General features: G+C 43.6%; 1 protein-coding gene across 11 annotated transcripts in view; it reads right to left on the reverse strand.

The window, feature by feature from the left end:
- Ilf3 (interleukin enhancer binding factor 3) overlaps positions 1-24,936 on the reverse strand; it is a 42,097-nt gene that overhangs the window by 13,624 nt on the left and 3,537 nt on the right. For 6 of the 11 annotated variants that reach the window (XM_048446488.3, XM_048446489.3, XM_048446482.3 and 3 more), the window contains exons 2-5: positions 3,935-4,028; positions 3,575-3,613; positions 2,958-3,199; positions 2,382-2,559 (exon numbers count right to left, since the gene is read on the reverse strand). In XM_048446488.3, coding sequence (XP_048302445.2) covers positions 2,382-2,559; positions 2,958-3,199; positions 3,575-3,613; positions 3,935-3,937 — 462 coding nt within the window. In that variant the 5' untranslated portion in view covers positions 3,938-4,028. The remainder of the gene's footprint in view (positions 1-2,381; positions 2,560-2,957; positions 3,200-3,574; positions 3,614-3,934; positions 4,029-24,936) is intronic. The other 5 variants (XM_048446484.3, XM_048446485.3, XM_048446492.3 and 2 more) reach the window with 3 other exon arrangements.

The following is a 24,936-nucleotide window of genomic DNA, read 5'->3' on the forward strand; positions in this document are numbered from 1 at the left end:
ATGCCTGAAATTCCAGCACTCTGAAAGCAAAAGCTAGACAACACAGCTGTTTGAGGCCAGCCTGATCTACAGAGCAAGCTCAAGGTAAGCCACAACTGCCCAGTGAAATCTAGCATAAAAATAAATAACTTCAATAGCTAGTCAACCAGGGAGGCACAGACGTATAACCCTAGCTCTCAGGATGTTGAGGTCGGAAACTGAACTCAAGGCCAGTCTGAGATACAACAGAGAGCTCATCTGGAGAAAAACAGGTCTTCTTTCTCATTTTTTAAGACAGGCTCTTCTTGTCCAGTGGCTCTCCTGCCTCAGTCTCAGTGCTGGTTCAAGGCTGGGGCTTCTAATTTCTAACATGGACTTAACATGCACACACTTCAAGGATGTAGAACAAAGCCCATGTCACTGGATACTGTGTGGGACACCCAGTGTCCATGACAGAGGGTGATCCTCAGCCTGAACAAGTCCATGCAGGGAGAAGCAGTCGGCAGACTCCATGGGAGAGATGCACATGTATTACTATAGCTTATAGCCAATGGCAGACATGGGTGTATATGCGTCCTGCAGAGAATATCTATGGGTGTTCGACAGTCCAACCTCAACTTCTTTATAAGCTAGCTTCTATTAACTGGGAAAAAAATCCAGTTTCTTAAACTATTTTTGTTAAAGGAAGGAAAGTGGGCCGGGCGGTGGTGATGCACACCTTTAAGCCTTTAAACCCAGTACTCAGGAGGCAGAGTTCAAGGCCAGCCTGGACTACAGAGCTAGTTCCAGGACAGCTAGGGCTGTTACACAGAAAAACCCTGTCTTGGACAAGCAGAGAAAATAAAAATAAAAATAAGAGAGTGGGCTGGGCACTGGCGGTGCACACCTTTTAATTTCAGCACTCGGGAGACAGAGGCAGGCAGATATCTGAGTTTGAGGCCAGTCTGTGCTACAGAGTGAGTTCCAGGTCAGCAAGGGCTACACAGAGAAACCCTGTCTCAAAAAAGGAAAGTGCATATACTGTAGAGAGGATATATGCCCCGGAAATTGGTATGCAGATTTCTCAACCTTAGCATGGCTCACCTGCTGGATGAGGTAATTCTTGCCTAAGAGAGGAGGCTGTCCTGTGTCATACAGGGTGTTCAGAGTATCCCTGGTAACCACTTATTAGGGGTAGGAGTACCTCACTTCTCCCAGTCTCAAATGGCCAAAGTGCCCAGGAAGGGTGGAGATGTCACTGACATAATGAGCATGGCCTAGTGTACATACTAGGGATGGACTTGGGCAGGCTCACTAAACACACCTATATGCACACGTTATAAGGCTCCTCCTACCACATCCATTACAGAGCCTAAAGAATACAGAGCTCTTTCTTTCAAAATATTTACCAAAGTGCTCCACATAATAATATTTGGAAAGAGACAATAGTAATCATGAAATCACATCTATGAGAAACCATCTGAGGGGATAACCTTCAGGAGTTCCTCAAGTTTCTAACACTTGCTCTTTCAGATCTCAATTCATACCATTCTCTGAGCATGTACCCAAAAAGCCTTATATTATGGAATGTTTACTGACACACAAAGACATTTTTCTTAACAGAGTAACATAACAATACTTAAAACCAACTTTGAATTTCTGTGCGCTTATCTTTTAAGTTAAATCTAGAAGAACTTTTCTGGAAATGCAGAATACAATAGTAAAGAACCTTTGTTGTCTCCGGTGGCCCCCACTGGGGACAAAATGGACAGACTATCAAAGCAAGTGGGGGAGATAGATACATATAAATCTGACCTGGGGTCTGGCTCAGTGAATGTTCAGTAAATATCAAAGAATTATTTATGCAATATTTTAGTAACAGAAGAAATGATTTGATTGAGGGTTTTTGGGTTTTTTGCTTGCTTGTTTGTTTTTTTGTGGTCTTACTCTAGGGCCTAGGCTGGACTTAAATACTCATAGTCTTCCAGACTCAGCATCTTAAATGCTGGGATTACAGGTATAAACCACCACGACCATACTATTCCTCTTTCTCTCACTGAACTGCACCACTGAGCTCAGTCAGGTGAGTGGAACTTTAAGTATGTACAGGTCTGATCCATGAAGAATTAATGCCCTTCCTTCATCCCATCCAGCCGACACATGATATTTCTAACCCAATACTCTAGGCTTCACACATGAGGGCACAGGCTTTCACTAACTAGCAGAACGGGCACCACTATAAACAGCAGATGCCACAGACCCTAAATGGCTCTGTGGTGACCTGCTTCTTATCAAGGTGAACACATGGCAAATACAAGAGGTGCTCCCTGGCACATGGCACAGATGATCCCTCTCTTCCTCTGATTATCTTCTCCACAAGTGCTAGAATCCCCTCTGGCATGGTAGTGTTGCTGGTGACTCACAGTGAGCTGGATGGCCAGGTTGTCAGCCACCTTGTCCAGAAGGGCGGTTGTGGGCTTCTCCTTACAGAGCAGAACCAGCTCCAGATCCAAGTCCCCCTTGAGCAGAAGACCCTTGGCTACCAGGCCGACCCGCATCACGCCCCTCAGGGTCCTAGTCATGTGTTCCGCCTTCTGTTCCCTGTGTGACAGACAAAAGTCGGGCTCAATGGGAAGCCAACCTAGCCAGTACCCAGAGAGACTGGCACTTCTTAAGAGAGATGCTAGCTTAGCTGTGCTACATGGTAACAGAGACCTGCAACTCAGGAAGCTGAGGCAGAAGAACCTCTGTGATTTTGGTGCTACAAAATAAGCTGAAGGTCAGCATAGGCTATCCCATAAGATCCTGTCACAAAACAAAACAAACACACTACAAGGCCTAGGCAAAGCAGAAGGCATCAGGAATTCAAGGGCAGCCTTTAATACACCGTGAAGAAGCAAGTCTGGGCTACATAAAACCCTGCTTGAAAAGACCTGCCTTCCTCAACAAACACAGGGAGAGAGAGAGAAAGAGGGAGAGAGAAAGCACCTGAGACTCACCCAGCCCCTTCTTTGCTCTCATCGTCTGGGGGCGTGTCCATATTGTCTGCCTCGGTGAAATCGCTGCCCTTCTCCTGCTCATCAATCCAGTCAGAGACAGCCTTGAGGGCCCGTTCAGTGTGAGATACCATATTCTGTACGGCCTCCAGCTCCTCTTGCGTTGGGTATACTGAAGAATGTTTTGCCATGACATGGCGATCATCATTCACAAAAATTCTCATGGGACGCTGGAAATGTGAAAACTACGCTAAAAATGATGCAAGGACAGCCAGCAGCCCGCCCCTTACCACTTAGTACCATTCCATCCTCCACAGAAGATAGACTATGGGGATGTGGCCAAGGGCCTGAGAAGACACTCTCCACGGAACAGCAGAAATAGGGTACTTTACGTATCGCTCACTATACTACAGTAGTCCCCCCTTATCCGCGGGGTACACATTCCAAGACCCCAGTGGATGCCTTAAACCGCGGATAGCACCAAAACCAAAATATGGTCTGGATTTAACCTCTACGCATACTGGTATGGTGGTTTAATTGGTCAATCAGGCACAGGAAGGGTTTAGACAGGACGGAATGTGAATGTGCTCTCCCTCCAAGTAGCTGATCATCCTACTCACCCTTCTTCTTCTTGTGATGAAGTGATGATGATACAATGCCTACGTGATGAGATGAAGTGAGGTGAATGACGCAGGCATCAGGACGGTGCACAATTTAAAACTTAGCAATTTTTTCTTTCTGAAAATTTCCACTTAATATTTTCAGACTGCGGTGGACCGCAGGTAACTTAATCCGCGGGAAGCCAGAACGCGGCTAAAGGGGGACTACTGTATTCACATTGTGACACGTAATTACTTTAGAAATTCAAATGTCTAAGACAAAAATGCTAACAGCATCAAATACTTTGGGGACAGGCTACAGGCATCTTTGTATATAAGTGAAGAAATAATGTTTATGAGCAAAGAAAAAAACTGTCTTACCATTTTTCCTTCCTTTTTTCTTGTAGTGTCTGGAAATCAGTCCTGGTTTATCTTTTGTGACAGCTTTCCTTGGTGTTACCAATACTTCAACTATCTATAAGACCAGAAAACCTTTTTAGTTTTAAATACCCCAGAGACAGATGATCTCAGAAGCCATATACTTGGTTGTAAAGATGAAGGAGCTAGCTCACAAAGAGTCTGCTCACAGCAGGACACATCTGTCTTCCCAGGTAGCCAAGTCAAGGCACCAAACAACTCACTTCAATTTCCCTTCATATGAAAACAGCAGGCTTCCAGATGACCTATCTGAATCCAGCCACACACTGATGGGGCACCTGTTTCCCTGTGATCCGGTTCATTTCTTCCTATATAGCATGCAGGGAGTTGGGAGGGAGCACTGCAGAGAGGGGTATCAGGATTTTATGCAACCCAGGCTGGCTACAAAGTCCAAAATCTTTCTGCTTCCACCTCTGAAGTGCCAGGAATACAGGTGTGCACCCTCAAACCGAGCTTGGACTCTTGCAATTCTAGAACAGGGACTCATACAGGTCTATGTTACACCATTGACTATAACCCTCAACCCCAAGTGTCAATCATGCAAGTGTGTGATATATGCACACAAGTCTTTGCCAGTTTTTCAAAACAGAGCTTCTCTGTAACTTTGGAGCCTGTCCTGAAACTTGATTTGTATACCAGGCTGGCCTCAAACCAGAGATCTGCCTGCCTCCTGAGTGTTGGGATTAAAGACATGCATCACCACCACCCAGCTATGCACACAAGTCTTTGTGGTACACAGAAAGGACGAGAGGACTTTAGGTGTTCTGTCCTATCACTCCCCACTTTATCCCCTTACAATAGAACCTCTAACCAAACCTAAAACTACGTTGGCACCCAGAAAGCCCCTGATATCCTCCTGTCTCTGTCCCACCCACAGCACTAGGGTTATGTCTTTCATGAGGCCATGTTCAGCTTTTTACAAGAGCACTGGGAATTCTTACTTTGTTCATTTCTTTTGATTTTGGTTTTCGAGACAGGGTTTCTTGTGTAGCTTTGGAGTCTAGCCTCAAACTCACAGAGATTCGCCTGCCCCTGCCTCGTCCGTGCTGGAATTAAAGGTATGCACCAACACACCTGGCGACACTGGGAATTCTAACTCAGGTCTTCGCAAGCATTTCTATTCATCAGGCCATCTCCCCAATCACAGGGTTGGTTTTTCAAGACAGGATCTCCTATAGCTCAAGCTGGCCTCAAACATGCTATACAGAGAAGATGACCTTCAATTACTAATTCTCCTCTAGCCCTACCTACCTCATAGGCATTTGTCACAGAAAGCATGATTTTACTTAGTCTGTAAGTAGTTCTGGGCTCAATCAGAGAGACTCAAGCTCAGAGTTAAGTACATGCTCATTTCACTAGCTATACTTCAAAGCATGCTGGGCTTTATAAATGAACTAGAGCAGAAGGTGAAACAGTAGTACAGCATGCGCTTAACACACTGCAGTCACTGAGTGTTATCCTCAGAACTAAAAACGAAAACTCAAAACATAAGTTCAGAATGGTAGCACACATAAGTGATCCAGGCAAGATGTCTGGAGTTCAAAGACAGAAGGAGTTACATAACAACTCCTGGCAAAAAACAAAAGCAAACAAACAAAGGAAGGCTGGTAACATGGGTTGATAGGCTGCCACCAAGCCTCATGACCTGAGTTTAAACCCTAGGGCCCACACAGTGGAAGGATAGATCCATAGGCTGTCCCCTGACCAAATGATTGCCACAGCATATCCCTCTCCTGTGCAAATAAATGCAATAAAAAATTTTGAAACATCAGTTAGGTGATGATGGTTCATACCTTTATTCCCAGCACTCAGAAGGCAGAGGCAGGCAGATCTCTATGAGTTTGAGGCCAGTCTGGTCTACATAGTAAGTTCCACGACAGCCAGGTTTGTTACACACCAAAAAAAACCATAAAAAAACAAAACCAAACCAAAGCAAAACAAACCCAGCCCTATCTCAAAAAACAAAGTAGTAAAACTCAAAGAAAGTAAAAGTGAAAAATCAAAGAAGTAAAACATAAGATTAATAAGCTACCAAAAAGTGTTCCAAGTAGAAATGTTCATCAAAATATGAGGGCTACTCTTGTATGATCCTAGCAGTTGGTGAGGACGGAGGCAGGAGTACTGTGAAATAGAGGCTAGCTAGATTAGTCTACAGAGCAAATTCCGTGACAACCAAGGTTACACAAAGAAACCCTGTCTCAAAAAAAAAAAAAAAAAAACAAAACAGGAAGGAGAAAGAAAACTGCTTGTTAGAAATGGAAGTACTCCTTGTAGCCCTGTATTCAACAAGCAGAAGGGGTGAAAAAGTTGAGGCCAGCCTAGGCTACCCAGCAAAACTCTGTCTCAATAAATAGACAGGGCAGGTAATGGCACTTCCTAAGCAAGCATGAGCACCAGAGACGAATCCCTAACACTCATGCAAGGAAGTCTGCAAACACAGCAATTGTGTTGGTCAGAGACAGGAGGACGGCTGCAGCATTCTGCTGACAGTGTAGCTCCAGATTCAGTGAGTGAGCCTGTGTAAAAGGTTTTAAGGTCTCTGGACTGCCAGAGCCAGACACATATTATCCTCCTCTGGCCTCCTCTCCCCTCACACACACAGGCATACAAAGAAATCAAACATGCACACATATACATACAAATAGACCAAAATATCAACTCTAGGTGTTTGAAGAAAAAAAAGGTAGGAGCACTGACCCTAAGGACACTACAGTGACAGAAAAAAGGTCCTAAAGAGCTTCTGTCACATAGGAAAGAGAGCTCTCAGCTTTGTTTGCAGAGAGCCTGGGTTGATGCAGACTCTTAACCAGTCCAAGCACTGAAGATAAGTGATTATTGAGTGCCTGACCCTAAATGGAACATCAGAAGAGAGGACAGAGAGACAGTAGAGCTGGAGTGGTAGGAGTGCTGTGAAAGCATGTCTTCTGGATGGCATACACTGTACTCATGAGCCAGTCGCTGGAGCTAACTGGACAAGATCTACACTATGTGGGGATTGTCAACATTTTAGCAAGGATGAAGGAGCTGCTTATGAGGCTCCACCCTTGCTGAGGAACTTTTGGAAGTTAACAGAATCATTTTCTTCAATGATATAATGTGATTGTTAAGTTGCCCATGCTCTGGTCTGAAACAAGCCCCCCCCCATCACTACACAATACACACTTATACAAGTAACCCTAATTAAAGATAATGGTTACAAAACAACAAATAATGCCTAGGGCAAGAGGAAACTTGTTGAAAGGAATTTAGCAGGAATATGACAATGTGATGAGGGCAGTGAGACTAATCAAAATGTATTATATACATGTACATAACTGTTGAAGGAAATTTCTAAAAGGAGGACCAACAAGATGGCTCAAGGGGTAAGGGCGTTGACAACCAATTCCTCCCTTAAGCGATCCTCTGAACCTCTTCAGGCATATCATGGCATGTGTCTACCCCCAAGCAATAAAAAGTGAACATAATTAAAAGACAAGGTAACATTTGGAAAAGCTAAAAGGTAAAACAAGTACACCAAATAGATACCCCCATGGAGTTTGGAAAAGTTAAGTCACCCAAACGCGGGAACAGTCTGCAGGGCAAATGCAGCTATACACCGACCCTCTAAACAACATGCAAACTGCAACATACTCAAATCCTGCAATATGAACAGCCTGTCCAGTTTGCAATGTTGACTTGTGTCAACAGCTGAGCCCCTCCACAGCACTCTGTGCTCCATCACACCAGTGAGGTCCTCCATCCACACTGTTACAGCAAACACTGTAGGCACAACTCTCAAGAGGTGTAAGGTACAAGGACAAACTGCCAAGACTGGCCAAAGAGACATTCCCAAAAGGCTGCAGGACTGACTGCCCACCAAATACTGCCAAGTCAGAAAATTAAACTAACACCAGAGTGGTACTCGAGAATGTTGGAGAGGTGGCTACCTGGAAAGAGGAGCAGAAAGGCTTCATAGGAACACAGTAGGGAAAGGGAAGAGTGTGGGAGTATGGAATGCTAAGAGTTAGGAGACCAAGCCTAGGCTGTAACTGCTCCTAAGCAGCCACAGACGGGAGAAACCACAACCCTGTGAGTTCACAATTGTTTGCCTGGCTTTCAACTTCCTATGGAGCTTCCTTTTTATACCTGCAGCACAGAGGGACCTCTGTACAACATCCCAAAAACCAAGCAGATAAGTCATGAAGCCCAAGTCCCTCTGATCCCTAAAGTGGCAGCAGCACCTACTCCGAATTGTTACTGTCACCAGCTAATCCAAGTTATTTCCTTGTCAAGGTAGAGACTGGAACTCAACTAGAAGTCAGCTATACATAGCTGTGCTGAAAAAGGACACCTATGCACACCTGTAAGTTCAGCACTTGGGAGGTAGAGGCATGATCAGGATCAGGATTCTGTTAGAGAGGCAGGCCTAGGTTAAGAGAAAATTTATCTCAAAAACCAATACTTAAGATTGGGAGAAGTAGCCGGGTGGTGGTGGTGCACGCCTTTAATCCAGCACTCAGGAGGCAGAGAGGCAGGCAGATCTCTGTGAGTTTGAGGTCAGCCTGGTCTACAAGAGATAGTTCCAGGACAGGCTCCAAAGCTACAAAGAAATCCTGTCTCGAAAAACCAAAGAGTTGGAGAAACAGCTTTGTAGTTAAGAGCACTGGCGCTCAACTCCCAGCACCCATATTGAGCGATTTACACCCTTCTGTAACTCCAGTTCCAAGGGACCTTTTTCTGGTCTTCACAGACGCCTGTACTCTCATACTTATCCACACCCACACACAAGTAAAAAGAGAATTTTTTTTTTGTTACTTGTTTTTGTTTGGTTGGTTGGTTTGTTTTGCGAGACAGGATTTCTCTGTAGCTTTGGAGCCTGTCCTAGACCAAGCTGGACTTGAACTCGCAGAGATCCGCCTGTCTCTGCCTCCCAAGTGCTAGGATTAAAGGCACGTGCCGCCACCACCAGGCTGAAAAAAAGAATTATTTTTTTAAAAAAATATAATGCTTAGATGTGATAACAAGGGGCAAGATGGCTTAGCAGTTGCTGCTCTCAAAAAGACCCAAGTTAGCCAGGTATAAGGGAGCATACCTTTAATCTCAGCACTCAGGAGGCAGAAGTGGGGGGAATCTCTGAGTTTGAGGTCAGCTTCATCTACACAGCACACAGTCAAGGCTATGTCTCAAAACACAAAACGAAAGACCCAAGTTCAGCTTTCAGCATCCACATGAGGCAACTCACACCCTCCTGCCTCTTCTGCCTCCAGTTCCAGGGAATCTGACATCACTCTTATGTACTCCACAGCTCCACAGTACCTGTATATAGGTACACATACTAAAACATAACTAAATACACACATAAATAAAAAACTTAAAGCAAATCTTTTAAAAAAAAAAAAAGATTCCTTTAATCCAGCAGGAGACAAGGCAGGTAGATCGCTCAATTTCAGGCCAGCTTGCCTATACAAAGCAGGGTTCAGACCAACCAGAGGTACACAGTGAGAGCCTGTCTAGGGTGAGAGTGGGAGAAGAACAATTATGGTATTTTGATGCCTTGAACTGTAAGAAGGGGAGGAATAACTCAATCTACCTGCTTGTACCCAGAACAGATAAATACAAGGCTGAAATTACTACATGCCTGTTGTTTCCCAGAAACACTCTAGGGAAAAAATACAAAAGGATGAGTAAAACTGGGAGATGCTGGCAGGGGTAAAGCTGGGAGGTAGCTGTCCTGGGCTTCAGTTTCAGTTTGCAGTACTGGGAATGAAAGTCAGGGCTGGGAGACTGCTGAACAAGTGCTGGTCATGCCCCCAACCCCCTTTCACTTTTTGAGAAAATCTTAACAAATTCCCCCATGGACCTTCACCTCACCTCCTCCATGCTGCGGTTCCAGGTGTTCAGCAGTGCATACCACTAGTTGTCGTTTTATTTATTTTGTGTGTCTTTGGTGAAACTGGAAGGCAGTGGGCACATATGCATGCCACAGTGTGCCTGTGGTGGCTCTCTCCTTCCACACCAGACCTATTAGTTTACTTTACTGCATAACAAACTTAGGTATTTTTAATAAAGCACAGTCAGTGGCAAAGTAACTAAAAACAAATCCAAAGACCTGAAAACCAACCACAGTCTGGATTCTTCCAGGCAAAGGAAATATCAATCCGCAGTAGCTGGCTGTCACCCCAGTCCCATGTACACTACTATCAATCAAGCCAAATCTTTGTGATATCTCGTGAATGCATGACCATGAAGCCTCTATTTTTGGAAGTATAATTACGCAGGCTGGAAAGGAGGCTTGACAGTTGAAGAGTACGGGCTGCTCTTCCAGAGGACCCCCGTTCAATTCCCAGAAAATCATGGGGGCTCACAACCTTCTATAACTCCAGTTCTGGGGAAATCTACTACCTTCTGGCCTCAGGCAGCAGCAGGTACAAATGTGGTACACAAACATACACGAAGGCAAAATACTTGTTTACACATTAATTTTAAAAAAAGTTTACTTGTGTGTATGTGAATATCAGTATGCAGGCACAGCATAGTTAGTGAGAGGACAGCTTCAAGTGTCAATTCTCAAATACCACCCACCTCTTTTCTGAGACTGTCTCTCACCAGTCTGGAGTTTCCCAAGTAATTGTAGGGCTGCCTACCCAGCAAGGCCCAGCAATCTTCCTGTCCCCAGTTCCCATACCTGGGATTATATAAGTAAGTAACACTATACCTGGTTTTTAAAAATTTATTAGATTTATTCATTTTATTTTACATGTATGAGTGTTTTGCTCACACCATGTAAATGCCTGGTGACCAAAGAGGTCAGAAGAAGGCATCAGATTTCCTGGAACTGGAGTTGTAGATGGCTATGAGCATGCATATGGGTGCTGGGAACCAAACCCAGGTCCTCTCTAAGAGCTACACATGCTCTTAACCACTGAGCTATGCCTCAAGCCCCCAACCTGGCTTTAAAAAAAAAAATTGTTCTAAGAACAAACTCAGGTTTCTCCTTGTAAGAACTTTACCAATGGAGCCATCTCTGCAGGCTTTAAAGTCATATGTATTTAAATAATAAGTATTTACATCTCTTTTATATGTTTTAAGTCAGGATTGGGTCAGATGACAGATATGGCAGGCAAGTCCCCTGTTCCTAGGACCTTGGCCACCTAGTCAACAGTAAAGAAGAAAAACCTTCCTTCCCTCCACATGTAATCTGGTACCAGGAGTCAAGGCTTTACTCCCACACTGAGTCTTTGGGACTCTGGGTTGACCTCCACTGTAAGAGCAGGCCCTTTAGCCAAGGTACAGAGGCTAAGACTATTATTTCATTAAGGGGTTTGTGGAACTACGTGGTGATTCATGCCTGTAACCTCAGCCTTCAAGAAACTGAAACATGAGGACTGCTCCAACTTCAAGTACAGCAGAGCTATGGAGAGAGACCCTGTATCAAAGAAAAAGCCAAACAGGCACCAGTGAAGTGGCTCAATTGGTACATGCTATACGTATGAAGTTCAGAGTTCCATCTCAAACACCACAGGAACTTTGATGTGGTGACACACACCTTTAATTCCAGCACTCAGAAGGAGGCAGAAAGTCATCTTCTGTTAATAAGGTGTTTGAGGCCTGATGTGGAATTCCCGCCTGTATGCTGTGAATACCATTGGTTAATAAAAAAAACTGTCTTATGCCTACACAGGACAGAATAGAGGTAGGTAGGAAAAACTAAACTGAATGCTGGGAGAAAGAAGGTGGAGTCACTGAGAAGCCATGTAGCCCCACCTAGACAGTCGGAACTTTACATGGTGAGCCACAGCCACCACAGCCATGTGGCAATACAGATTCATGGAAATGGGTTACTATAAGATATGAGTCAGCCAAAAATACGCTTAAGCTATTGGCCAAACAGTATTGCAAATAATATGGTTTCTGTGTGATTATTTCTTGGTTGAGCAGCCGGGAACAGTCTCTTACAACAGGGGCCAACCAAGGTTATGTGAAACTCTGGAGGTTGAGGCTGGAGTACATTCTGAGGCCAACTTGGGCAAAATGGCAGAAAGCCTGTGGGGCGGGGAAGAAAAGAGAAAGCAGAAAAACAGCCTAAGGGGCATGGCAAAGGCTCAGTGGATAAAGGACCTTGCTATGTAAACCGAGCCTGACACAGTGCAAGGAGACACTTCCAGGTGTCCTCTGATCATCACACACACTCACACTTTCCCAAACATCAAGCATACATACACAATAATATATGAAAAATTTTAAATTAAAAAAAAAAAAACGGGCTGGAGAGATGTGGTTAAGAGCACTGCCTTAAAGGTCCTGAGTTCAATCCCCAGCTACTACATGGTGGCTTACAACCATCTGTAATGAGATCTGGTGCTCCTTTCTGGCCTGTAGGCATATATGCAGGCAGAATACTATATACACAATAAATAAATCTTAAAAAAAAAAAATCAAGAGCTAGCTGCTCTCCCAAAGGTCCTGAGTTCAATTCCCAGCAACCACATGGTGCCTCACAACCATCTATAATGGGATCCCGATGCCCTTTTTCCGCATTCAAGCACACAGAGCACTCATACCTTAAAAAAAAATAAAGCCGGGCAGTAGTGGTGCACACCTTTAATCCCAGCACTCCAGAGGCAGAGGCAGGTGGATCTCTCTGCGTTCACTGCCAGTCTGCTCTACAGTTAGTTCTTGAACAGCCAAGGCTATACAAAGAAACCCTGTCTCAAAAGACAAAAAGAGAGAGAGAAAGTCCAGCAGTCAGGGACAAGAAACAGGGTCTCTCCCTTTATTTCTGAAGCAGGGTTGCTAGTCTACAACACAAAACCTTAAGCTTACTGTATGTTGGTGAGGTTTGCAACACTGTGCTGCCAAAGAACAAACCAGATAATAATCAAGCCTTCCCAGACACTGGGGAATGGTCCTGAAGGAGAATGCTCGTCTTACAGAAAACGTGGCTTTAAGCTGACAGCACTGTGCAGCACTCAGCAGGTCGTTCCTTCACCTTGGACTCCACTACAGATTCCCCCAAACAATCTGAAAGCAGCTCCCAGCCCGCTGCCTGCCACCAATTTAAACGGACAAGTCATGTCACTCTATTTTTGTTATTAAAACATTCTGAAGGAATGAGCTGTGTGTAATTCCAGCAGTTCAAGGCAAGCCTCAGGTACAAGAGACCTTGTCTCAAAAGATAGTTGTTGCTCTTGCAGAGGACCAGAGTTCAATTCCCCGCACCCACACTGAGTGGCTCACAACCTCCTATAACTCTAGTTGTAAGATCTGTCAAGTGTGGGGTACAGGCCTTTGAGCCTGGCATTCAGGAGGCAAAGGCAGGTGGATTTCTGAGACCAGTCAGGTCTACATAAGGAGTTCCAGGCCAACTAGAGATACACAGTAATACCAGAAAAAGAAAGGGGGTGGGGGGGTGGCCTAGAACATACCTTAATGGTAGAGAGCTTTGTCTAGCATATATTAAGACCCTGAATGCAATCTCTAGTACCACCAAAATAAATAAGCCAAAAAACCTGAACAAAAAACTAACAGAGGCTGAAGAGACAGCTCAGTGGTTAAGAGTTAAGAGCACTTACTGCCTGCTCTTGCAGACAACCAGGGTTCAGTTACTGCACCCACATGCAACTTACAACAGTCTGTTCTTCTGGCCTCCATGGGCACTGCACACATACGATGCACAAATACATACATGCAGGCAAAACACACACATAGATAATATTACTTTTTTTTTTAAAGGAAGAAAACCCAAAAATGAAGGGAGACAGCTCTGGATCAGAGGGTTAGACTGTAAGGATCAACAGGATAACATGGGACAGAGGCTGTGGGGCAACAGTGTACAAACCTGAACTCAAAAGAAGCCAGTGTACCCATTACTCTGCTGTCAGAACCTCAATACACAAAGTATGATGTAGCAAAATTACCAACCATTCTTGAACTGTGAAAGACCACAATATTATAGAAGACATTTAACAAAACTCCAAGGGGATTTGAGGAAACCCTCTTCCCAGTGTGCTGGCAGGCAGGGAGAGCAGGCAACCTTACCTCCCTGTGTTCAGGGCAGAGGCACACTGCAGCAAGGCCTTATATAAAGGTATCTGTTTGTTTGTTAGGCAGAGTCTCACTGTAAAGTTCTGGCTGGCATGTAACTCAGAGATCTGCTTGCCTGTCTCCCAAGTGCTAGGATTAAAGGTATGTGCCACCTTGCAGAGATAAAAATTTAAAACAACAACAACAAAAAGACTCACTGCCCAATTGATTTACTAAGTGTACTTCTTTGAAATGTACTTTCTTCTTGCTAGAAGAAAAGAAAACAGGACCACTTTTCAAACCATGTTACTTTGCTAACACACAGCTGTGTGATTCTTACCCATAAAGATCACCTTTTCATTGTTCTGGAGGTGCTAGGGATGTTCTTCAGCAAATTGGTAAGATTTTTTTTTTCCTGGTTTTTCAAGACAGGGTATCTCTTTGTAGCCCTAAGTGTCCTATACCAGACTGGCATCGAACTCAGAGATCTGCCTGCGTCTGCCTCCCCAGTTCTGGGAATGAAGACATGCACCGCCACTGCCCGGCTAAACTGATAAGACTGCTAAGAGCAAAACATACTCCCAATGCTTTGTGCTGGTGTTGTTAAAGAGAGAGTCTTGAGCTGGGGAGGGGACTCAGTGCCAAAAGTGTTCGCTATGTAAGTGTGAGAAACAGTCTGGATTTGCAGATTCCACACAACAGCCCCGTAATCCCAGCACTTGGGAGGCAAAGGATTCTCTGAACAAACTGGTTAGCCAGATTAGCAGATCTGTTCTGGGTTCAACTGAGAAACCCTGTCTCTATAAAATAGAGAGTAAGTAAGACGCCTGCTTTAAACTTTGGCCCTCCATATTCACTTGTGTACACATGTGGACAAGCACCTACACACATGCAAACATGCATACAATACCACACATACATGCACACAGGAAGACTTGTTGTGTTGCCCAGGTTGGGTCCGATGGACACAAGAGGACCTCCAGCCTTAGTCTCCCAAGCAGCTGAAAGACAGAAGCCTGTTCAGTGTGGTAAATGAAACTTCATTCTGAAATAATTGCAGATACACACGCAGCTCCAAGAAGCCAGACAAACACAATGAGCCTTAGTCCTTCCACAGCCACAACTCAACAGACTGACTATGATGCTGACACCAACATGGTGGAAGCAAAGAACACTGCCCAGGCATAATGATCCCACCCCTAACCACTAGCAACCACTTGCCCAATTACTATGTTAAGAATGGCACATGGGCCAGGCGGTGGTGGCGCATGCCTTTAATCCCAGCACTCGAGAGGCAGAGGCAGGTGGCTCTCTGTGAGTACAGGGCCAGCCTGGTCTACACAGCTAGTTCCAGGACAGGCTCCAAAGCTACAGAGAAACTCTGTCTCAAAACACAAACAAAAAGGAAAAAAAAAAGTCATAGGAAACAAGGTGGTGTCTGCACATGCCTTTAATCCAATTACTTAGGAGGCAGAGGCAGGCAGATCTCTGAATTCAAGGCCAGTCTGATAACAGTTCCAGGACAGCCAGGGCTATACAAAGAAACCCTATGTCAAAAAACCAAAAGAATGTCACAAGGGGTGAAGGCATAGCTCAGAGGTAAAGTAAGTAAGATACCCTGGTTCAAACTCGATCACCACAAAAAGGAGAAAGAATATCACAAAAACAGAATTGCAGGGCTGGGGTGATGGCTCAGTAAGAACACTTTCTATACAACTATAAAGGACCAGAGCTTTCATTCCTGACATGGCCAGTCAAGACATGTTCCTGGAGTCCCTGCACTGGAGGCAGACAGAGCGAGCTAATAGGCTCAATGGCCAGTCAGTCTAGCTGAAATGGACAGCTCTGAGTTTACTATCTCAAGAGAACAAGGCAAGAGTGATACATACAGCAGAACATGCAACTTCCCCTCTGGCCTCAGTGGACATGTGCATAAGTGTACACACAGGCGCACACATAAGCATATATCTCACATAAAGTGAGGTCAAGTCAGGCAGTGGTGACACATGCCTTTAATCCCAGCACTTGGGAGGTAGAAGCAGGCGGATCTCTTAGTTCCAGATCAGCTTGGGCTACAGAACCGACACATGACAGTACTGTTACACAGAGAAACTCTGTCTCGGAAAACAAAACAAAACTCAGGTCATTAGGCTTGTGTAACAAGAGCCATCTGCCCTTCAAGCCACCTCACAGGTACATTTGGTTTTAAAATGTGTATGTGGACTCTCACAAAAAGAACCACACTACACTGTCTGTCTGACTCTGAGGCCTGCTTTAGAAACCCACTGTTCCTACTGGATTACTTCATTCAGCCTTGAGAAAAGAGGAAAAGCCTAGTCTCACTGCAACTTGATATACCTTGGTTGGCTGATATCCATGGGAGGCCCGCCTGTATCTGAAGAGAAACAGTGATTGAGTGAATGGGGGGAAGGGTAGTGGGGGAAGAATCTGGAGGAGGGGAGGGAGGGGAAACTTTGGTTGGGAACTAAAAACAAAACAAAAAACAAACAATAAAAAGAAAGAAAATGTGTATGTGGGTACCAAATATGTTCAGGTGCCAGCAGAGTGTTGGTCTCCAGAAACCTGACTTTAAGTAACTGGGAGTCTCCAGACCTGGGTACTGGGAGCTGAAATTGAGTCCTCTGGAAGAAAACAAAGTGCTTTTTCTGGTTTTGGGGTTTGTTTGTTTGTTGTTGCTACTGTTGTTTTGGTTTTGATTTTTTGATTCAGGGTTTCTCTGTGTAGCCTATCCTGGAGCTCACTCTGTAGGCCTCGAACTCACAGAGATGCACCTGCCTCTGTCTCCTGAGTTCCAGGATTAAAGGCATGAGCCAGCCACCACCACTCAGTTTTTCTTAATAACCCTTTTAAGATTTATGTATTATGTATACAATGTTCTGCCTGCATGTATGCTTGCAGGCCAGAAGAGGGCACCATATCTCACAATGGTGTGAGTCATCATATGGTTGCTGGGAACTAAACTCAGGACCCCTGAAAGAGGAGCCAGTGCTGTTAACCACTGAGTCAACTCTCCAGCTCCCACAAAGTGTTCTTAACCGTAAGCCATCTTTACTTCTTTTTTTCCACTTTGCAGGGGATGGGCGGGAGTATGCAGAGATTCACTGTGTATCCCTAACTTGCCTGGAACTCACTATGAACGAGGTTGATCTCAGAGATCCACTTGCCTCTGCTTCCTCCATGCTAAGATTAAAGGTATCACTATTCCCAGTCATTTTTGCTTTAAAACAGTGTATCACTTGGTAGCTCAAGTTGACCTCAAACTTGATACTTTCCTGTCTCAGCCTCCATACTGCTGGCTTTATGAGCTTTTGCCAACATTTGGGAGGTAGAAGGAGGATCAGCAAGTCAAGGACTACATGAGATCTTCCTTTGCCTTGCATGTATGAGGCCTTGGGTTTGATTTTTAATGGCACAAGAAAACTAAGTGAATAAATAGAATGAAGTAAACATACCAAAACTAACTCAAGCTCCCTTCCCACTTGGCAGATACAAACCTGAGTTATACAGCTGAGTTGTACAGGCACCCTAGAATACCTCTGAGGTCACTGAAGAGACCCCTTCTGGTAAGGCTGCAAAAGTACCTGTGTGCAGAGACCAAACAGCTTGTTTCTGAAATGCTGGTACCTATACTCTGGTACCAATTTAAATGGGTTTTATTCTGCTCCCCTCCAACTCCTGGGCTCACAACATCCTTTGCTCCAGCCTTAGGCTTTTTAAATAAATTATGAATTAAGAGAAAGAATTAACCTACAGAAACTCCAAAACAGTACACCCAGAGGCAAATTTAACTGGCAACATTGCATTAAAACTACACACAAGTGAGGCATGGTGACCAGAGCCAGAAGTCTCAGCATCTGGGAGTTAGAGGATGAGGTTTGGAAGTTCAGGGACAATCCCACTCACACAGCAAGCTGCAAGAGACCGTCTCAACACACACACACACACACACACACACACACACACACACACACACACAGAAAGAGAGAGAGAGGGAGAGAGAGAGAGAGAGAGCAGACACTGAGATGAAACCAAGTGTTAGCAGTCATAGGGCAAGCAGCAGAGCAAGCAGTTGGAAAGACCGATGACCCCCATACACACAACTAAGTGCTGAGCCAACCAGGCCTCATGAAGATGAAATGACAGCTGTGCAGCATGCCTGAGAACTGCATCATGCACTCCAAAAATGCCAGTAGAACCACTTCATACCAACCACCCAGGGTCATACACAATTACATACTCTAATGACAGTATACAAAATTAAGTGATACTTGGTGCAATGACCCTGCCAAGCATAATGGAAGATGCCAGTAGACATACTCGAGAGGATGAGGCAGGAGGACTACTGTGAGATGGAGAAGGGCAGCCTGAATTAGAAAATGAGACACAGTTTAAAAAGTTAAGATAAAGCCGGGTGATGGTATACATCGGGAAGCAGAGGCAGATGGATCTCTGAGTTCAAGGCCAGTATGGTCTACAGAACTAGTTTCAGGACAATTAGGGCTGCTACACAGAGTAAGGGGGGGGGGGATGAATAGTTACTGGGGAGTGGGAGTTGGGCATGTTTCTTATCCCAACAGCAATCTGAAGGATGAGGAGGCATATGTATCTGAGCTCATGAGTTTGCAACCAGTCTGGTCTACATGATAGTTTAAAGTTTGCCCGAACTACAGTGAGACCCTGTCTGAAAAGAGAGAGGGAGGAGGGGAGGCAGGATGATTAAAGAGCATGTACTGCCCTTGCAGAGGACCTGAAATCAGTTTCCAGCACCCTTGTAACTTCAGCTTCAGGGTATCTAGCATTCTCTTCTGGCCTCTGAGACTACCAGTACTCATATTATGCATGCACACACACAATCAAAAATAAATCTTTTAAGAAAGAAAGCCTGGGTGTGGTGGCCCACGCCTGTAATTCTAGGTAGGTGGATCTGTGTGGGTAGATTAGGTTAGCCTCACCTACATAGCAAGTGCCAGGGCATTCAAGCTTTCAAAAAAAAAAGCAATAGGAAGAAGAGGAAGGAGGAAGGAGGAAGGAGGAGGGAGGGAAGAAGAAAGGGAAGAAAAAGAAAAGAAAAAAAAGAAAGGTGGCACACACCCAAAACTTAACAGGCAAAGGCAGGAGCATCTCCTGAAGTTGAGGCACAAAAGTCACAGACCAGCCAGGACTACCCGGTGAAACCCTAACTCCATAAACAGTGCAGAGAGACCTTGGGGGACTGGAGAAAGATAGCTCAGTGGTTATGAACTCATACTGGTCTTGCAGTGGACCCCATGCTTGATTCCCAGAACAGCCACAATGGGCAGTGGCTCACAACTGCCTGGGACTTCAGCTGCAGGGTAATCCAATGAACACGTCAGGCCCCTCAGCCACCAGCACTCACTTGCACATACCCACACACAGACATTAAAAACTAACTAACCTAGTTGTCTTTTTTCCTTTAATTTTTTATTACATTTGTTCATTGAATATGTGGTGTGGATATACCTATACTACAAAATATATGTGCAGGTCAGGGAACTTTTGAGAGTCCTCGTTTATGTGAGTTCTAGGGCCAGAACTAAGTTGTAAGGATTGGTGGCAAGTACCTTTACCCACTGAGCCATCTTGACTGCCCTCAGTTGTACTTTCAGTATCTTCATTATTTGGACATAAATAAGAGAAAAGTTTCAACTGGACATCCTTACCACAAGACATTAAAAAAGAGAAGGTAGAGGTTGGAGAGATGGTTCGTGTGTTCAGAGGCTCATGTGCTGTGCTTATAAAAGACAAGGATTCAATTACTAAGAGCCACATGGTGGATCACAGTCATCCATAACTCCAATTTCACGGGATCCAACATCCTCTTCTGTTCTCAAGTACCAGCATAGACATAGTGTTGCAGAAACATACATGCAGACAAAAATACACACACACACTGAAAAGCTGAACTTCAAAGTATCTAGCTTTCCACTGCTATAAATAGGATCATCTATGACATGATGTCTTGTAAAATCTCAAGGACCTAACATATTCAAACTGTTAGATACTTTAAAAATTTAGTACAAATGAAGCTCACACACCCTTGCCTTCCCTACCATTTCCACACTGTTAAAGAAGCAGGAAGGTGAGGCAGGGCAACCACAGCTGCAGAAGGCTGCAGCAAAACTCAAGTCCATTCATCTCTCCAGAGACCACAACCCTCTTCATTCACTGTGGAGATTTCAGTCAAATCTCTTTCTGCTCTAACTCTAATCAACTGCAAACAAGAAATAAATCTTTCTCTCCCAAGACATTATGAGGGGGGGGGGGGGCACCAAATGTATAGAATATAGGAAAATAAGTTCTAATCCCCTCAAAGGCTTAATTGTTGCAGGACAACATATGATCACACTGTGAACCCGAGGTTGCATTTACTGTAAAAAAAAAAAAAAAGGTTTCTGGTTGTGGTGTGGCTCAGTCCTAGCACACACCTTTAATACAAGATCTTTCTGCTTAAGTAATGTAAACAAGATTAAATAAGGCCAATCATATGTCAAGAGGCACACAAAGCAACCATTTGACACAAAGCAAGCAGATTAAGAAAAAACCAGCCTTTAGTCCCAGCACTTGGGAGGCAGAGTCTGGCTATCTCTGAGAGTTCAAGGCCAGCCTGGTCTACACAGTGAGTTCCAGGACAGGCTCCAAAACTACAGAACTACAGAAACACCCTGTCTGTTTCTGTACAAACAAAACAAAAAACAAACAAACAAAAAAAAAAAAACAGAGCAAGATTGGGTCAGGAGAATGGATAGAAACATACAGAAGTTAAAGAGAAGGACATTCAATTTGTGGAACTTGGTTTAAGAAGGCGTAGGAGAAAAGGCTTTTTTTTTCCCAGTGGCATCATCTGAGGAGGAAAGTCAGCCAGGTACTTTCTCTGTCTCTCTGAGCTAGCAGGCTCTTACTGGTAAAATTCAATGATTGAAATTTTATTGAAAACAACACATTATTTTATATGACAAACATGTATAAGCTTACCATTTTAACAACTTAATTGTATAATTCAGGGGTATTAAGGACTTTAAAATACTAGTGAGACAACCATCACCATTCTCCATCTATACAATGTTCTCATCCCAAATGGTTACACGGTGCTTTAATAACTTTAATTTTTTTCAAATGAAATGAACAACAGCTTCAGAGACAATGGATAATAGAAAAAAAAACTAAATTAAATTAGTCTATATATTTTAAAGATGTGTTGACCTCAGAATGGAAACCAGGATATGTGCTATGTTGGGGAGGAGGTTTTTGCCTTTGTTTCCACAGAAGAAAAGCTGTGAATACCATCAAGATTGATCAAGATTAGATTTGAACAAGGAAAGGTGATAGTTCATCAGACAGCTTGGCCATCTGAACTAACTTATGAAGACTAACAAATACCTTTCATTTGATCAGGTATAAAAAATAAAAATTAAGCCAGGCGGTGGTGGCACACACCTTTAATCCCAGCACTCAGGAAGCAGAGGCAGGAAGATCTCTTTGGGTTCGAGGCCAGCCTGGTCTGGAAAAGCGAGTTCCAAGACAGGCTCCAAAGCTACAGAGAAACCTTGTCTTGAAAAACCAAAAACAAAGAAAAAGAAAAAATAAAATTAATATTTTCAAACAATAATTTACAAAGGCACACTTACCTTACTGACTTGAAACAAAAAATGAGTTATCTAAAACTTTTGTGTGTGTGTTTTTAGAGACAGGGTTTCTCTGTGTAACAGCAACAGCGTTAGCTGTCCTAGAACTAGCTCTACAGATCAGGCTGGCCTCAAAGGCACAGAAATCCACCTGCTTCTGCCTGCCAAGTGCTGGGATTGAAGTCAAGGGCCACCACCACGGGGCCCTTAAACCGTCTTTAAGTCCTTTTTAGGATGTTAGACTGTAGACTGCCACGTGGCCCACATCATCTGGAAATCAGCTTTGGAGTTTTTTTCTTAAAGGATATTTTTGTTGTTTGGTATTAAAAACACAGTTAAGAGATTTAAGATGTTTTAAGTAAACTCAAAGGATTACTATAGTTTAAAATTGTTTTCTAAATCTCTAAGTCTGAAGTGATTTGGAACTAAAATAAAATATTGGAGCAGGGCTTTGGTAGCCCTTTAATCCCAGCAGACACAGGTGGATCTCTATAAATTAGCTATTCTCTATATTCTAGAGTTTACAGTGAATAAGGTGGCGGTAGCGCACACTTTTAATGCCACCATCCAGGGACAAAACTCAGATACAGCTCCTAATTTGGGTATTTACACACTAGAGAAATCACATACCATATTTAAAGATTATTATAAAAACCCTCTCCAGGGTTTCTAGAAAGGCAGCTAATTTCCAATGGGGACAGGAACAAAAAGCAGCTTTTGTGACTGCCAGTAAAAATATATGCAATCCTGACCAATACTGAATCAGAGAACAGCCTAGTTCTGGGTATGTTTATTGGTGAATTGGAAACTGGGGACTCTTCATAAAGTAAAAAGGAATCCACCAACATTTGCTGTTGGCTTCTATTGTATATATTGTATATATTTTCATATATGGAGAATAAATATTCTCTCTTTGAAAATAAAATCTGACCTGGGCAGTGGAGGCGTAAGCCTTTAATCCTAACACTTGGGAGGCAGAGGTAGGTGGATCTCAGTTGAGTTAGGCCAGCCTGATCTACAAATCGAGTTCCAGGACAGACAGCAGCCAGGATTGTTACACAGAGAAACCCTATCTCGATCACCACCACCCCCAAAAGAAGTAAAAAAGAAAAACAAATGCAAACATTTTATTAGACATGGAGAAAGCTATATTCACTCAGTCATTGCTAACCACCCTACAGTCATAAGAGCTCCCCGTAAAATGATGGATTGAATCCATTTCACAGGCTTAGCCATGGAAAGAAAGGTGTTTAGTGGAACTTGTACCTATCTGAATTTCATTGTGACCAGGATGTGGTAAGCAAAGGGGTCTGTGCCTTCCCACCCTGAGGAAATAGCTCAGTTGCCCATAATCTTCAACCCTAAACTGCTCACCCCTCCCCTCAAGAGAGGTTAACTGTGGGGATCAATGCTAACCCACGGTTTACTGATAGTTCATCAACCACTGATTGAACCAAAACTGGAAAGTGCAGTCTATAGACAGAGGAATGGAATGGCCAATATTGAGGAAGGATCCACAAAAATTAGCATGGCACTATTGGCTGTAAGACAAACAACTAGGAAAGCAAAAGAAAAATATCTACTTGTTCCAATTTATGGTGCCATGTACAAAGGTATAGTTAGTTATATGAACATCAAAATGGAAAACCACTAAATGGCAGATAAATGGCAAATATATCTGGTCATGAGAGGCATGAATGGAAATGGCAAAACTGAGCAAAGACAGCAAATTTTATGTAGTTCATACAGGAAGACAAATAAAACATCTGAAAATAATGAAATAGTGGACAAATTGACATCATGTTTAATAAAACTATAGGATTTTTTTTTGGGGGGGGGATAGCGTTTCTCTGTAGCTTTGGAGCCTGGCCTGGAACTAGTTCTTGTAGACTAGGCTGGTCTCGAACTCAGAGATCCGCCTGCCTCTGCCTCCCGAGTGCTGGGATTAAAGGTGTGTGTCACCACTGCCCGGCTAGGGTATTAAATTTTGACAGGGAAAAAAAATCAGAATAAATCAGCAAGAATGATAGATTACAGATTTAAAAAAATTTGAAAGTTTGCCCCTCACACTAAAAACTAAGGGGAAATGGAGAAGCAAATTAAACTAGCACATAGGGTTGAGGTGGGGTTTTGCATTCAACTAAGAAATCCAGAGACCACTGGACAAGTGAAACATCTTTAGACAAAGAATCATCAAGATCATCAAGAGAAAATATCCCCCAAAAAAGGGTAAAATGAACAAATAGTATCACCTACCTCCAGCTAACTGTCCTGAAATTCTGGCTTGTAATCGCAGACTAGCTAACACTGGCACCCATTCCACCATCTTGCCTGGGGAGCTAACCCTTTCTGACAGACAACCTTCCCTTCAGATAACCATGGGGAGTTGGGGGCAGGACAGTCCAGGAGGGCACTCTCTTTTTTCTTCCCGCCCTGTGACTGGCCAGTTTATGGCAAATTCCCAAATGTTTGTAGTTGCTGCCCTCTATAGATATTAAGTGGCAAATGGTTTTTATGTAGTACCAGTTCAATTAAAAACTAAAGATGGTGGGGTCTGGAGAGATGGCTCAGAGGTTAAGAGCACTGGCTGCTCTTCCAGAGGTCCTGAGTTCAATTCCCAGCAGGCACTAATCTCATCATAATCTTTTTGTTTTCATTTGATTCTCTAAAACTTCTTAAGGTATATATGGTCTCAAAACCTGTAAGATCATATTCATATAAACTTTCTACTGGAATACTAATGGTCATACAGAATACTGACTAATCTAGAAATAAGCCTCATCTAGCTTCCTGAACATGTTTTCAGGTTTGAGTCTGAAGCAGGTAAGTAGGAACCAAGTTGATGTACCTCAGATGTACTTACTAGATTGTGGTCCTCAAACCTTTCAGAGATCTGCTAAAAATGTTGTAGTTTTCTACGATAAACTGTGACCATTCCTAACAGTAACCTTTGAAGGATACAAGATGATGGGCCCTGTAATGACAAATCTACCTTGAGTGTGGTAATGCTAACCACTAGGCAAACCTGCTTCATGCTTCTTATGCTGCCAGGTTCTGTGCAAACAATGGACACCTTTGGGTTGACTGTTGTGCTGTATCCAGCCAGGATTGCCACTAAACTGACAACCACTGCCCAAAGACCAGCTTCGGACTACAAACTGCTCAGGATATTCAAATTGCTGAGTTCATGAGACAGACATGCACATTTTACAGAACATCAAAATTAAAAAAAAAATCCTAAAACTGCCAAATATAACCAAGCTAGACATTGTAAATAGT

Source organism: Myodes glareolus, chromosome 4 (assembly GCF_982192425.1).
Source record: "Myodes glareolus chromosome 4, mMyoGla1.1, whole genome shotgun sequence".
Taxonomy (NCBI): Eukaryota; Metazoa; Chordata; class Mammalia; order Rodentia; family Cricetidae; genus Myodes; species Myodes glareolus.